The 15,477-nt window shown below is 32.2% G+C and overlaps 2 protein-coding genes across 2 annotated transcripts in view; both read left to right on the top strand.

Moving 5' to 3' along the window:
- Positions 1–8,192, top strand: part of LOC129790262 (oocyte zinc finger protein XlCOF8.4-like) — a 32,456-nt gene extending 24,264 nt beyond the window's left edge. The window contains exon 8 of the mRNA XM_055827699.1: positions 5,091–8,192. Coding sequence (XP_055683674.1) covers positions 5,091–5,293 — 203 coding nt within the window. The 3' untranslated portion in view covers positions 5,294–8,192. The remainder of the gene's footprint in view (positions 1–5,090) is intronic.
- Positions 1–15,477, top strand: part of LOC129790123 (WD repeat-containing protein 19) — an 829,031-nt gene that overhangs the window by 434,637 nt on the left and 378,917 nt on the right. The gene's annotated exons all lie outside the window — the stretch shown is intronic.

The following is a 15,477-nucleotide window of genomic DNA, read 5'->3' as shown; positions in this document are numbered from 1 at the left end:
TTCACAAAATGCAAAAGGCAATTACATCCTATACCTACATATATCATCATACCTATAGATGCATATAAATTCCAGTAGTTATCTTTCCATGAGATCTCTGCCCCTTTGACGAAAAGCTAGGCTTTAATGGTGTTCTTTCACCTTATTAGCGATATACCGCTGATAGAAGTTGTTGCGTTTTAATTTATAATCGGCGATTTTGGTAATTTTATGCTCCAAAAAGTCTCCAAGAAGACATAAAAAATAATCTCGCACTGCGGGATGGTAGTCTCTGCCTTTCACCTATAATTTAAATCAATCTAGAGTTTATTGGTTCTTGAGAATATTTAACAAATCTATTTTGGGGGAATATATAGTGAGATGTCGCGCATAAAAGAAAGACTTATGCGACGTTTTTTCGCACAAAAGAGAAATGAAATATTTCACACAGTCTGTTCATTGGGAGTGGGAATTTAACGAATTTGGTGAACATTTTGGTTTTTTAAGCGAATCATCCGAATATTTCTAAAGATCTGAATATTTGACTTCACGTGAACATCTTTTGCTAACAACTGAACAACTCAAACCCTATAAAAATCGAAAAGCATATTTCGGATTTCAGACACAGCTTTTAGCTGTGTTTCTTTCAGACACAGCTTTTGTGTACCGAGCAAAATCGAAAGTCGTCAGATCGGCCTCAAACTTGGGATGAGCACGAATTAGGGTCCCCACATTCCAAAAAACGTATGCGCCAAAAATTTTTTTTTCCGGCCGTCCGTCCGGCCGTCCGCCGTGGTTCAACCATAAATTGCAAGAGAACGGTAATAGATAGAGACTTGCGGTAAACGGCAAAGTTTAAAAGTCGACTGGAAGACGTCCGATTATGACGTCAAATTTTACCCCCCACCCCCCCGTCCGCCATTTTGAATAACCTCAAAATTTTGTTTTCGCTATATCTCAGCCGCTATTATAGGTAGAGGTCTGAAATTTTGATATGTTGTAGGGGCCATCAAGAGCTTTCCAACGATGCCTCATTTTCAAAAATCGGTCAAGCCGTTTAGTCAATATGGCCGCCACAATTTTTCATCGAAAATCGACCATAACTCGAAAACGGCTTGACCGATTTTGATCAACCCGGGGTCAAATGAAAGATCTCCACAAACCCTACAACTCTCTAAAACATCCGAAGTTTCAAAAGTGACCGCTAAGGGGCCAAAAATCAAAAATAAAATTTTCGATTAGTTTTCGATGAATATCTCGAAAACGGCGACATAAATTTTTTTCATTTTTTGATATGTTGTAGCTGACTATATTATCTAGCTCCATGCCAAAAATGAAGAAAATCTATGGATCCGTTCTCGAGATATAGCCTTCCAAAGTTGGCATGTCATATCTCGGGTTCTACAAGTCCGATCTTGATCAACTCAAGCGCAAATGAAAGGTTTCGAGAAACCCTACAAATGTCTAGAACATTGCAACTTCGAGAAATGACCGCAAGAGGCGCTAAAATCAAAAACAAAGTTTTCGAAAATTTCGAACTCGAATTTTTCGAAAATGGCGACATAAATTTTTTTAATTTTTCGATATGTTATAGCTGACTTCAAGATCTTTCAAACAAAAAAAAATTTATGAAAATCTATGGATCCGTTCTCGAGATATAGCCTTCTAAAGATTTCTTAGGGAATGACTTTTCAACTTTTCCCGACTTTGCGCGTATTTAAATTAATTCGCGTTCTAGTTTGCTCTCACAAAATTGGTACACTGAAAGAAACACAGCTCTCGTAAGCTTGGTCAGCTTACCAGTACATTTTGGTTTGAATTTAGTATTTTTTGGGTTCAATTTACTATATTTTAGCTTGAATTTAGAACTCTTCATTTTGTATTTACTACTTTTCGGTTTGATTTAAGTGTTTTTATGCTTGAATTTAACATTTTTATGCTTAGATTTCTATTTGAATTTCCTTGGTAAATCATCCGAATATTAGTGAATAATCCGAATATTTATGGGAAAAGTATCAATATTAGGCCTTATTCAACGACCAAGAAACCCTTGAAATCTTTGAATTTTTTACTGAAATTTCAAGATTTTAAGTGAATTTCAAAGATTTCTTAGTCGCTGAGTAAAGCCCAATTGAATCCTAAATTATACAAAAAATTATATGAATATTTCCAATTATGGGGAAATGAGAAATTAGGTACATTTTAAGTCAAATTTTAATTAAAATTTTCTTTGATTTTCAATTAAAAAGAAAGATTTAGTGTAAAATAAAACATTACCTGAACTAGGGTTTAATTCTTATATAAATCTTTTCTTTTCTTAAAATTAGTCAGTTATAAGATTTTTTGTATTCTGGAAAAAAATCTTAAAGAATTTTGACATTCTATTACTTTTTAAAGCTTCTTTTAAGATCTTCTTGACTATTTTCCTAAACATCAAATTCTTTGTTTTTCTTTTCTAGAACGATTTAAAAACAATCTATCCCTAGTATTGAGTTTCTTAACAAGTAAAAAAATTAAATTCAATTTATAGTATTTTAAAAATTTTTGATAAAAGGTCATATTCTGCGACCAAGAAATCGTTGAAATTTCAAAACAAATTCTCAAAATGTCAAAGAATTCTTAATCGTAGACTAGGACCCAATATCTTACAGTTTAACTGCCTAGAAAATCTTATAGTTTTTTTTAGGGAAATATGAGGAAAAAGTCTGTAAAAAATCGTTCATTTTATTACAAAATAAAAACATTTGAAAAGTGGGCAGAAAAATCAAATTTTCTCAGATATGGAATAAAATGGTTTAAGAAATAGAGTTTTCCTAAAGAACTTCTTCAGAGTAGAATTTTTTTTTGAACAGACTGTATGGTCCATGTTTCTTACAAATTGTTGTCTTTTAAAAGAAATTCTAAATTGGTAAACGTTAGATGGATTGCTTTGTAATGATTTGCACCTGATTCCCATTAAAAGTCCCCACATCCCCATGTTTGGTGATCAGAGGAAGCTCTGGGCGACACGAAAATGTGTAGCATCGCTTTAAGATGTCGATCTATTTTGAATATTAACCTCTCGCAGTGGTAATTGGTGAAATGCCTCTCTCTCTCGCCATATTCCATTTACGAATATTATATATATGAATGTACATACATATTTGGAATCGTGTATTGGTACGAGAGGAGCACAGGGCTTCCCATATTGCAATTCATTCATGGCCAAGATACTATCGCCTGATGGCTAAATTTCTTCTTTGCACAGAAGCGCGCCGAGATCATTTTAAATTCATTCTTTCTTACTTCAGGTTGATGAGATGATTATTGCTTTATGACCGTAAGATCAGTAACCGGTTCACATCCTGTTTTCTGCCTTCTTTTATATTCCATTACACCACATATTATACATAAACACATATAAGTTGGATTTCCAATGGAATGGGTACATTTTATAATAAAATATCTGTGATCATGCCATGCAGTGTTCAACTTTGACTACACTACATACATATATATGCAGCAGAGGCCCCGTCAAATAATAAACAAAAACAGTAAAAGCACCCATGAGTGAATGAAAAATAAGAGAAGCTGCGGAGACTTAAAATGCTCCGCGCAAGGGACATAAAAAAGGCAATAGAAAATAAAATGTCGTGTGACTGTGATCGATCTATCACGCAAGATTTGCATTTGGACATGGCGAGACCGAGGCGCGCGCGGAGGGGTTGACCATCGAGGACGTAGTCGATGGCCATATCGTGTTCATAAATGGATTAATTTCTGTGATAAAACCTATGATGCTAAATCTAACACAATCTTCACTTTATGACCAACATCACTGGATGATTCTTTCTTTCTTTCTTTAAAACCGTTGCAGACGATCACGGCGGCATCCTCTCCCTTTTCGCGATAATAACTTCTGCAGGGCGAGATACTAAATTTGCACAGTTAGGTCTTAAAGTTTCACAGGATTTTACATTTCAATGAAATTGTTAGCTTATTTATTTACTTTTTTCTTAACTTGTTCTTCCTCATTCTTTGAGCACTCGTTTTCAGATTAATGAGCAGTTTCTGAAGAAAATCTGCAGAAAAGTTTCATTATTAAATAGGTATATAATTTTATTTTTATGAGTCATTTTGTAAAAGTTGTATGAATTTCTTGAAAATTAACTGATGCATGAAATTACATTTCTAAACCCTTTAATGATCATTGTGTTATTATACATGTCCCAATTTGCAATTTATATAAACAAGGTTTTCTATATAATTTTATCAACAGTATAATTATCTTGAAGTGATTAATGTTTCAATCAATTTTAATTTTTATTCCTTAAGCTGGACATGAAAGGGTTAATTTTTCCCTTGGAAAACTATTATACGAGAAGTTAGGCATCTTAAAAAATCCAATTGATAGAACTTGAATAGAAATAAGAAATTATGCAAATCCGTTCAAAACCAAGCAAAAGTTAAAGAATTATAACAGTTGTAGAACAGTTTTATTCTAAACGTTCTTCGTTATTTTGACATCACAATCGATATATTAATTAGAAGAGAAAACATGAGAGTAAAGAAATCTAATTTCCAAATCTCTTAGCTGCTGTATGTGCATTTATAACAGTTTTTGAGAATATTAGTTAGTTTGGGGCATAAAGATGTCTTCAAGTATTTTTTCATCACTAAATCTAATATATTTTCCTTCCTATGACTATTTTCATACATTGCAATATTCTGAAGTTGCTCAAAACCTTTTAAAAACTGGAATACTAGCTGTTATACGGTTAACATATTTGTATGTAAAATGATTTTTTCTCCCATTTTAATATAATTGTGATTCATTTTTGGTCAATTTTTAACTTAATACATTTTTTCCTATCATAGAAAAATTTATTAAAAATTTTTTTTCACATAACGTCTGTCCTGCCGTTACTGCGAACCCCTACTGTACTCTCCGTTTTTGCATAAATATTCCTCAAATAATCAATATTAATTTGTCAATTTTTGTGTCAATAAATTTTAAATAAAATAAATAAATAATTAAACAGATGAAATTGCCTTAATTAAGAGAATTAAAAATATTTTTTTCTCTCCATATTGCATGTGAATTAAATAAAATATTGGAATTTTCCTTGCAGGTGATCCCCAAGAGGAATGCATAAACTGTGGCAAAATGTACTTGCTGTCATCGAATATCATACATCAGGGAATGTGCTCCAAATGCATCTCTAATTCATCTGAGGAATCTGGGGAGCGACACAGGGAGTCCAGAACGAGTATTTTTCGCTCATCAGGTGAATCTGGGACTGAGGATGAATCCATAAACGAAGACACTGAATGAGTATAAATAATGTTGGGTGTAAATTCTTAAAGTATTACCATGTTTCTTACGTTGAATACAAATGTTAATTTATTAAGTTAATTCGGTTTGTAATTTAAAATGTCAATTTATGGAATTCCCAGCGAGAAATTTTTTCAATTTCGTGTTTTTTTTTTTTTTCAAGTTCAAAAATGTGGAAATTTTTGCACGAAGAAAAATTCAGAAAGGGTTTATTTTCTCAAATTGGTTTTCTTTTGATTTTGTATATAGGATTTGATGAAGATGTTTTTTTTTAAATCTATTTTGGTGTATATAAGCTGTCGGATATCGAAAAGTAAAATGCTGTGTGAATAAATTGATCGTATGGAGTTCATGTTTATGTTGAACTCTCAGAGTGAGAACTTGACAATCATGTTGTGGTGTCTTAAGCTATATTATGTGCACGTTATTATTCGAATTTTAATTGATTCAGAAAATATAAGTTCTAGCTCGCTATGTATCACATCTGCCAGTCTCATTTTTCATTTTACGCTTCAAAACATATAGATACACTTTTCAATCACTTTTTATGCTCCTTCTCGTATGGATTCTGGACCTTTTTTTTGTTCCACCTCATACCTACATACATATATGCTTTTTCCTCCGGTGCTGCCCCTTCGGAACCATACTTTTTTATGACATTTTTTAACTGTACATTAATACAATCGTGTGACAGAAGATTAAATTCGTGGAATGTCTTTTTTTCACGTAATTTACTAATTTCAACCGACCCCAGATCGGGCCAGTTGATTGTGTCAATGAAATCCATCTTACACAGCATCAATGAGACAAAATATTTGAGCAGTTCCCAAATGGTACACCGGGAATATAATGAGATAGATTGTGACGAGATCCCCTCACATAGAATCATGTATATTTGATCTCTGCTGAAATGAGACCAAGATCTATGTCTCCCCCAAAATCCCGGACGGCTTTAGAGACTCCCAAAACTCTTTGACAAAGCTAAAGCCACAACAAGTACAAAAAAAATTTCAACCTGCTATACGCCGTATAATTGAACATCTAATTCGACAGCTATCAGATTTCACGATTCTTAGGCTAATTTCTCGATATACCTACATATTGCATCATTTATGATTTATGGGATCGAATACTAAATCAATTTCTCATGTGTTCCGTTGCAATCCCTTCACACTTTAATCATGCTCAACTTCTTCAGAATCCCTCGTGTGGCTTCTCAATATTACATGCAAAATATTGTTTTCTATTAATTAGAATCAAGCAGTGAACCAGAAAATGATTACTTAAAAATCGAATAAGCATTATGAGAGAATAAATATCTGTACAGAATTAAGTGATTTGTTTGCTAAAGACGTCAAGTATTGCCTAATAAAAATTATTTTATTTCTTGGAAAAGATTTTTTTAAATATTGAAATATAAAAAAAAAAGTTTTCAAAGACTAGTTTGCTGCAAAATGCAATTTTCTTTTCAATTACAAAAAATTACTTTTGAAAATTCTAGCAGTTTTTACATGTTTTTTTTTCAAAGCTTATTAACGCATTCCCGATTGGTAAATTATAGCATATTTTCTTGTAGTATCTTTTAGAAAGCTTACATTAAAAATTTTCAGTAGGGTACCTCAACTCGTTGATAAACATAAAATTCTAGCAGTTTTTCTTTAAATATTGTAATATTAAGGCGTCCAGTGGTACTCAAGGTGTCTTTCAGAAATACATTTTCTAGCAGTTTTTTTGAAGTTGCAATCACATTATTTATAAACAAGTTATAAAAAAAAATTACATAAAATCCAACAAAAAACTGCTAGAATTTGCCAGTTTTTACGTATTAAACTAATAATTATTTGAGAAAAATCCTTGAATAAAACTATACTATAATGTTTTTGCAATAAAATGTTTCCCGGGAAATCATCTAAATGCATGGAACCCGTAATAAAAAAATGTTTCAAGAACAAATAAAAAAAAACAGAAAACTTTTAAAAAAACTGCTATAATTTTTTTAAATTAATCATATAAAAATTCAAAATATTAATTTTAATTTATTGAATAATCTCTTTTTGTCAATAAAATAAAATGCTTGACGTCTTTGTATGCTAAAAGCGCTAAGATATTAATTTTAAGATTTTTTTTTATATACCTACCGCTCTCTACAATTTTCCCACTGTTAGTTTTAAGTTCATTTTCATGACAATGTACTGTTGGTGTAAGTAATAGGATGTTTATTAAATATTTATGTTCCACCTTTCTAGTCAAGTATATGTATTAAACAAAAATGCAAGCACAAAAATGGGTTGGCAAGAATTTATTATATCGAACATAATCTCAAAATATTGCTAGAAATTTAATTTTATCACTCACTGTTTGAGATTTATTAATTGAGTTTCAAAAATGATTTATTAAAAAAAAATCAAGGATTTGTCAGCAAATGAAGTCATTTTAGAAGACGATCTTCTTCTTCAAACAAATTTTTCGATACTTTTGAAAATATTTAAAATGATCCCAAAAATAGATTTGCAGTTCCAATAAAAGCCAGAAGAGAAATAGTTCATCTGATGTGATTTCTTTTGCTGAACAAGTTAAGAAAAAAAACTCCAATAAACTACCACAAGCTTCTTTTTAATATTATTTTTTTTAGGAAGCTCTACGAACAAAAAAATTCAACATACAATGTCTTTGATTTATCAGACAAACTAAAGAGGTACAGAGCACCAAATCGATTTCATATTGTCTGCATTTTATTCTCCCGCTCGTATCTCCAGCAGTTTGTGAGATAGTATCGTGCACTTGCCTTTGTCGGCCACCCAGTTATATATATAAATATATATACACATAGGTATCTGATGAACATTGTTAAAATGACTTTAAAAAATATACAGCTTGAATTTCACATTCAATTTACAAATTCTGTGTTTTTCTTCTTCGGCAACGCACCGAATTTCACCATTTCAATTGCCGGACCTGCGACAGCTGCAGCCGATATTGTAATCCATCGCCCCCCTGTGCGAGGGGGGCCCCTTTACCGAGGGCCCGCGCAAACGAATCCGCCGACGGACTTTTGGGCTCTGTGTGTATATATGATTTGAAGAGGAAGAAGGTAACAACCAAAAAAAACGAGGAGAAATATTGACCGAAAGGAAACAAACATGTTTGCAGCTTCTGTTCTCACATCTCCGCATATAACAATATGTGCGGCCCATAATTTACGTGAATAATATGTAGTTACACCGCTCCCCATGGAGACTTCCCCAATTCACGAATGGTAATTTCGAATAGGTCGCATTTTGCGGGGACACAAAGCTGCGTGGTTTTTTGCGTGCCTAGGTCCATTTTTGGGGGCAAAATTGCTTTGACGATGAAGAATATTATTCTTCATTTTTATACCTTCCACGCTCTTCTGGAAGAATTCACGTGCGGTTCAATCGGACACGCGGTTTGGTGTCATCTTGGTCGGGACACCCTGTGCAGTGTCGATAAAGCAGAATGTGAATAGGTTTGTGCAAATGATTAGAAGCTGTTTAACAGGGTGAACTTTTTGTAAGTAAAGTGTTCCCAAAATACGTTAAAGAAAAATACCCTTAAAGATTTATTGAGACAGAGTTAATAACTTTTTTTTTTAATTGACAAAAATATTTCTCAAAAAAATTTCAAGCTTCCAAAAAAGATAAGTTTACCTAATATGTCGTCTTATTCATCTTTGTCATTATTTTTATGATTTCAATTATTTAACAATAGATGAAAATCATTAATAAGGCAGAGTTAGTCTTATCTTAAACTCTTTAAGTTTTGTTTTAAGCCAAACTTTAATTTTCTTTATGCCGAGCTTAAGTTGGTAAAGTTAACGGTTTTAGGGTTTCAAGAGTAAAGTTTTACTGAACTGCAGCTGAATGCTTCTTCAGGCTGACCTAACATTAAAAAACTTGAGCCAGACATAAAAAATTTAAGATTGGTTTAAGAAAATTAAGTCTAGCTAAGGATAAGTCTAAGGGCCTAAGGGCTTAACTAAAGAAGTTAGGCCTACCTTCCAAAACTAATAAGACAAATAAGAAAAAATGTTGAATTTGTCAACATTTCTTCTCATACATTCATTTTAAATCTGATTTCTTATAAAAAAAATATAAATTCAGTATATTGAATTTTAATAATTTAATTAAAAAAAATCTGAAATTTTTCCTGATAAATAATTTTTTCCGGTGTACTTCTGAACAAATTTTTCTTTCAAAATTTTGTTCTATTCTTTTGATATTTTTTCTATTAATTTTTGAAGATTTTTAAAATATCTAAAAAGTAATTTTAATTACTCCTTCAAAAAAAAATAATTAAATAAAATTGAATTAATTTGAAACTTTCAAATGAAATTTTGTGATCTCATCGTGAGTTTGGGACGTTTTCTCTCATTCCAGCTGCTGTGTGGATGTAAGAAGAAGAAAAAAAATATGAAGCTGATTAGGAGGTGTCATGGGGTTATCAATCTCTCCTCTTGTATGTATTGTGGATCATCACATAGCATGCATATGAGACTGGCTTGCAGTAATTTTAATAAATCCAAATTCTCACACGTAGAATTTCCATTTACTTTACCAATGCAGATTAAAGAAAAAAAACTTGGCAAAGGTTTATCTTATCACGACGAAGGAACACGATAGAGATGATCCATACACGCCCCTCCATTCGACGATTTTCCACACATTTTCGTGGATCTTTCTGTGAGTGTTTGGTGGCGTATTTTTTTATAATCATCCAATATTGAGCTGCTCAATAGTCGTAGACCGCGACGCATTACTTTCGGGCAGTCGCGCATGATCTTCTGCAGCGGAACGATCGGGACGCACGCTTCCCTTCTCGCGAAATGTTTGCATATCTGTTGTAAATGATCAATTTTGTTTATACTGCTTCATGTGACACTGTTCTAGTAATTTAACTATTTTTTCTTGTTTGATTTCTGTGTGCTTTTACATACATATATTTGTCTTGTGTCGTCACTACTCTCTGTATGTACCCCGAAGAAACATTTTGCAAGTATTCGTTTCTTGTTTCCTCCCCCATTTCTCGTTGTTAATTTTTTTGTGTGTAAACATCCCGTAAAAAAATGAAGAATATTTTTGTTGCCAGAAACATATTGCACAAAAAATACATTTTGAAATTATTTTATGTCTTTGACGAGAGATGAAAATGTGTGTTATGTTAATAGGAAAAAAAAATTAACTCCACAATCGGTTGATTTCATGTGAAAATTCTTTCGAGATTATTTTCAGTTCGTCTGTGTGCTTCAGTGTATATAATGTCATAAAATAATACTTGTGTAATAACAATGATATAATTTTCCGGACTACATTTAGAGCAATTTCCCTGCATTTGGACCCAATTAGCAATAAACGATGGAAAGCAACAAATAATTTACAAATTTTATTTCAAAATTTATGATCATCTTCTTGGCATACGCCAACACCAGCGGAAAATGTACTTCTGCCAGAGAACAAACACATCGAGAATTTATTCATAAGAATATTCCCCCGAAAAAAAAAACTACACAAAAAAGCACTTTCACGCTTTTTTTCTTATTTATTTAATTTTAGTACCTTTTCGGTGTACGTCACATCACGGCAATAGGCCATTATTGTTGCAAGAAATGTGCCAAAAATGGGATTTACAATCTGATAAGAAAGCCCCGAAAAAATGTTATCATGGGGCGATGCTGTATATGCGGCACACTGTCGTGCCCCAGTTGTGCAAACGCCCCACAATGTGGCAGCATCGCAGGTGTTTCTTGATACTGAAACACCAAAGTGGAGACCTACACGACCAGAAATTGGGGTGTGGTTGTACTATATTTGTGGTTCAATAAAGAAATATAATGTGGTGAAAATCAGTTTAGAGAGCTCATTTAAACCAAGGAGTAACCGTTTTAAATTAATTTAGCGCCATCTCTCGCTATTTCTTATCTTTCTTTATTAGTTTGTTGAATGCTCCAATTAATTATGATGAAATTTTTTATCTTAATTGATCTCTAAAGAAATAGTTATTTGTTTTACAATATTTTGAAGAGATTTCGTTATATACAAGTGGAAAGGGGATCAATAAATAATGTCCTTTACGACCAAATTAAGTTTTATTTCTTTAAATTTTGATTAGATTTTTATACGTTAAATCCTGATATCTCCGTTTTAATCCTCATTTTCTGTTGTTAATTTGTTTGCTATAAAAAAAAATCGATGGAGCATTAATCAATTGCCGTACATTACATAGCATTGTCCCACAATGATCCTGAATAATACACATACTTCGATTTTTCTTTCGTGTTTAATAGAATAATATGAGTCAATTAAATTATACACGTGGCCGTGTCTTATTAATTCATATCAACCTATTTTCAGGCTAGACTTAAAATTCATATTCCACCCTACTTCCATAGTTAGACGTACCTAAAATAAATTTCCCTATGTTGCCTTATGTTTTATGAGACGTTATTGTTTAAATAAATAAAAACATAAAATCGCCATCATTTTGTAATTCTGTAAATTAATTATTATAAAAAAATATATTATTTATGTATAATTACCTTTTTTTTTGATTATATATTTCTTGAAATATTTTTCTAATATGTAAGTTCTAAAGAACGTTCTGTACAATATTTATTAAATTAAATAAATAGAAAAGAGGAGATAAGAAAACAAAATAGTGACGTCATTATTTGCATTTTCAAGCAAATTTTCGAAGTTTTTTTTTCATTTTAGGCGAAAAATTATAAAAATTTTCTTATGTTTTGTGGATCCTTTCGATTCTACAACATTACGTGTGTTTTTATTGTTTTCTTGACTGAAACATTTTTCTGTACAGAAATGAATAAACTCCTTTGAACTAATATACGCAGTTATTTTCTGAATTTTTCTTTAAAAAAATGTAAAGTCTTTTAAAATTGTAATTCGCCGCGTCTTCGGGAGCCTCGAATTGTTCTTCCTAACTTCTTTGTATTCTTAGGAATTCTTTAAAGTGTTCACAAATTCGGGTTTTAAAATTGCTAAGTCGAAACTCAAAAAAAAAATTCTTGAAATTTATCATAAAAAGTTCTCAAATTTTTCTGAAGATTATCTTTTAAAACAATTTTTTTGCATACAAATTCAAAAAGAAAATTTAAGTATTAAAATTAAAAAAATTCTAATGTCTAGAAATATTCTGATTAGAATCTTGCTCTATTGGTAAATATATTGTACATATTGTCCTTTATTTTCTTCTTAATTTAAAGCACTTTTCAGTCAAATTTTAATTATAATTAATGCCGTTGGACAAAATTGATGTAATTTTTGTCAAAATGTAAACCTTACCTAATCTCATGCATTAAAAAGATTTATGTCGATTTTTATCAGTGTAAACCTCCCACCAACCTTTCGTCGGGAAATTTTTTTCTCAACAGTGATTGTATATCTATCAGTAACTATATGGCATATACTATGTATGTATAATATGAGGAAATGTAGCTTTTCGTGAAGTTTGAAGATTCCGCAAACTAAATCATTTTTCGAGTAAAATTGAAGAAATATTCACGAAAAGACGTAAAGGAGGAGAAACAATAAACATAAATTTGAGATGACTCAATGCGATAACTTCTATTTTTTCCTCCTTGGGGCCTGTCATAATTCGGTATAAATTTTGAGCGTATCGCATAAAATGATACGACGATGATGTTATAATTAGTTTGATACATGATAAAAATAGCTGCACGCATGTATTTATATATGGAGGAGGAATTGTGTGTCACGAATATACATACATCTGTCCATGAATTGAGATTTGTGTGATTAAAATAAAATTTAATTTCTTCCTCGCGAGGGATGTGTGAAGAAAAAAGGAAAAACTCCATCATTTCTAAATGAAAATTCTCTGCGGTATTGCTTTTCATTAAAATCATCACCGATGGTGGGTGGATAAAAATAGAAAATGTTCTGGATTTCCAAAAAGGTTGTCACACATTTGGCAAAATATGCAATGTACAGGGTGACACAGGTTGATTTAATGTTGTTTTATTTTTTTCTCGTTGTTGTTGAGAGCGTGAAAAGTCTTTCCCGCAAGCATTCACCTTATGGCTTTTCAGCTTTCAGTTCTCTCTCCCATCTAAATTATAAATTAGCCGTGGATATTGATTTCTATTATTGGAAAAAATACCTATGTTTGTATTTTCTGGTGTATCCCTGAAGGAAATAAAGGGGGGCTCACATTTCAGAGTATTTAATAATTTAGCAGCGAGAAAGCTCGCATGATGCATGCAACACATGAAGTTTCTCTGCTTGTCGTCTTCCCCATTTAGGGGGTGGGCGATAGCCTTATCCAATTTCATGAAATTTTCCACTCAACTACCATCATCCTCTCCCCCCCCGTATCCCCATTGAATCCAATACAAACCCCCAATCAATGGGTCTTGTGGGGGGGGGGAGGGCACGGCGGGAGTCTCATCGAAAGCTGATACGCCCCAAAAGAAATTATCTTAGCACCAAATAATTCAAAAACAACGGACTGAGGAAAACCACGCGATGTCATCCAATGTTGAAGAGATCTATGGACATGAAGCTCCAAAAAGGGCTCCGGGGATGGGGGTGAGAGACAGAGGGGAGTATTTTAGCATTTTGCGATTAACTGGAAGTGACACGAATTGAAATTATATAAACCACTTGTTGTCAGACAGAGATTAGGTATTAGGGTGGAATCGCTTAAGGCTAATATGTGTTACCTACATCTGATTTAGACATAAATCGATAAACCCTTTTGTGCATGAGATGGGGTTAAATGAGGATAAATTGTTGGATGAATCCATATTCAGACAATGTTGCCTGGCTTTGCTTGTCAAAAGGTCAACTGAATAAAAATATAAAATTTTGTGAAATAAATTCGGAATCATTGATTTATGAAGGATTCTCAATTTGCGTTTGAAGAATCCCTAAATGAATTTGAGATATTTGGGGGAGATAAGGGTGGAATGAATTTAATATTAGGTATGTTGGAGGTAATATAAATATTTCGGTGTCTTCCTGTTTTGGGATATAATGCAAAATTTTAGATAAAACCGACAGAACACAGAGTTATAGCTAGATAAAGTCAATTGGTATTTAAACCTCCTGGAAGTTCAAGCGGTTCTGATTAAATTTTCAATATTTAAATATCAGAAAAGAAACGTTAAACTTTCTAAATTTTAAATCTTAAAACAAACGTGAAGCTTTACAAGAAGGACATCAAACGATAGAAGACAAAGATCAAGCGTTAGAAAATAATCGAAAGGGGAGAAATTTGCTAATTTCAATGCAACAGCTGATTTAGTCGACTCAATATATCCTTGATCCGTTAGTCCTTTTCCTGAATTCCTATTTATTGTCTGTAATTTTTCTCTGATTCTTTGAAATCAGCTGGAAAAACTGATTACATTTTCCTAAAAAAAAAGCTTAAAAAGGATAACTCCTCTTACACACTAATCTGACTATTTATGTACAGTACAGTACATACATAAAGCATTTGCTTTGTTAATGTCAATGTTAATGTTACAATTTACGGAAAACTGTCCTTAATTTTTAATAGATAGGTAGAAAACATGTTAAAAGTTTAACGAAGGACGATGGAATTCACGTTGGATTATTTCAGAAATATATACCTGTCAAGGTTGGTCACCTTCAAATGCGACACGCGAAGAGCCTTGATTGGAATGAGTTTGTTATTAAGGAATATTGTGAGAGAACATTGTTAGCTACGTGCTGTAAAAGTATTATCTTAGTTTTTAGATTTTTTTCTCCTTAAAACTCCAAAAAAAACTGAATAAAATTGAATTTATAAAGGGATAAAAACAAGGATATTGAATCCCATTTTTTTCCAACAACAAATTCTGATTTATTGTAGCCCAAGCTTTTTTTCTGTTTACAGAAAAGCTCATAAATCAATGTACCTACATTGAACTTTTTTTCTTTGCATTTACTTTAATTTTGTTACACTGTGCAAACTCCCACATATAATCCTCTTTTGCTTGTCTCTCCTCGAAATTTCCCATTCGCCACAAGAATTTACTCTGTGTAGACACCCTGTGTATTAACATGTTTGTTTATTTATTTATATTTATGTAAGTCAAACTACATCCTGTGCAACTTTTCCCCCGGTGTGCTTGTGTTTGACTTTACCGGAACAAGTTGGTTTTGATGCCACAGAATTAGCATTTT

Source organism: Lutzomyia longipalpis, chromosome 2 (genome assembly GCF_024334085.1).
Source record: "Lutzomyia longipalpis isolate SR_M1_2022 chromosome 2, ASM2433408v1".
Classification (NCBI taxonomy): Eukaryota; Metazoa; Arthropoda; class Insecta; order Diptera; family Psychodidae; genus Lutzomyia; species Lutzomyia longipalpis.
Note: the sequence above shows the minus strand (reverse complement) of the source record. Positions and strands in the feature narration are given on the sequence as shown.